General features: G+C 47.7%; 1 protein-coding gene across 3 annotated transcripts in view; it reads right to left on the minus strand.

Annotated features, from left to right (window-relative positions):
* Positions 1–625: 625 nt before the first annotated feature.
* The window catches only part of LOC123021268 (membrane-spanning 4-domains subfamily A member 15-like), a 12,066-nt gene continuing 11,514 nt past the window's right edge, over positions 626–1,177 (minus strand). For 2 of the 3 annotated variants that reach the window (XM_044425904.1, XM_044425905.1), the window contains exon 7: positions 626–937. In XM_044425904.1, coding sequence (XP_044281839.1) covers positions 836–937 — 102 coding nt within the window. In that variant the 3' untranslated portion in view covers positions 626–835. The other variant, XM_044425906.1, reaches the window with a different exon arrangement.

Raw genomic sequence — 1,177 nt, forward strand, 5'->3', positions numbered from 1 at the left:
GCGACTAACAACAACAACATTCATATTTTGAAATCCCCATGTGCAGATTACAGAAAAAGTCGCAATATGTTAACCCTTTGTGATCCCAAGTTCCTTCTTTCCTGTTTTGTTTGCACTCCAAGAAATGGCAAGATGTAACTTGTGTCTCCTGTAAAAATGTGTGTTCCTACCATAAGGGGGTTTGCTCCTTGCTAATTGCACTGGTAGTCTGTGATGCTCACAGTCAGGTTAAGGACCTCTCCCTGCAACATTGAAGCATTAATAAACACCTGTTTGGATTGCAACTTTTTCTTTAATTGGCCTGGAATTTCCCTTAAAGTTTTGCTTCCTTACTGAAGAAACATCTTGGAGCATCTGGTGCAGGTTGGACCTCTGACTCTCAAACTGCTGAAACTGTGCTTGCACACTGTGCTTGTTTGCCCACCAGAGCAAGGCTTTGTGGGCTGATGAACTCTCGGGCCTCTGCAACACCGAACTGGCTCCCTTGGGTGGAAATTGGACTTCGCCTCAGTGATGAACAAGACTAACTTTAAGACGAGAAAAAATGCATGTATTGGAATAGGTTTTAAGTGCAACCTTCCATGCAGATTCAATGTGGAAATGAGAACAGACTCAAATGCAAACATGTGTAAAAATGAGATAGTTTCATTGGCAAAGCCATTAAGGATGTACACAGAATATGCATGCCACCTAATCAAGACTGTGCATGCAGTTATTTATATAATTGGTAGCTGATGGATAATAATCCACTGTGATTCAAATATAAATTCTGATTAGTACAAAAATAGTTCACAATGCTGGTGTGATGCTGGCCATGGCTTCTCCGCTCTGTTCTTCACTCTGCCTTGGGTGCATAGGCTGGAGGAGCAGCAGCGGTGCCTTCGGAGGGAGCCACGCCTTCTCCAGTGGCAGCATAGGGCACGTAAACCACGGCTGGCTGCAGCGCAAAAGGGCAGGAATTCAGTCAGGAAATGCCTCCCTCGTCATCCCCGCCGCTGAACCTGGGGCCAGTGCCATCCTGCTGCTCATTAGGGGCAGCATGAAGGGTCCACCCCCCTCTAGCCGCCCCGTCCAAGCCGCTGCCTCAATACCTGGTAAGAAGCACGTGCTGCTCAAGAAGCGGCTGCTGCGCTCGGGCAGGACATGATCCGCCTGGCCCTTCAGTGTTGCCTCCCCT

Source organism: Varanus komodoensis, unplaced genomic scaffold, assembly GCF_004798865.1.
Source record: "Varanus komodoensis strain SLA01 unplaced genomic scaffold, ASM479886v1 scaffold16, whole genome shotgun sequence".
Classification (NCBI taxonomy): Eukaryota; Metazoa; Chordata; class Lepidosauria; order Squamata; family Varanidae; genus Varanus; species Varanus komodoensis.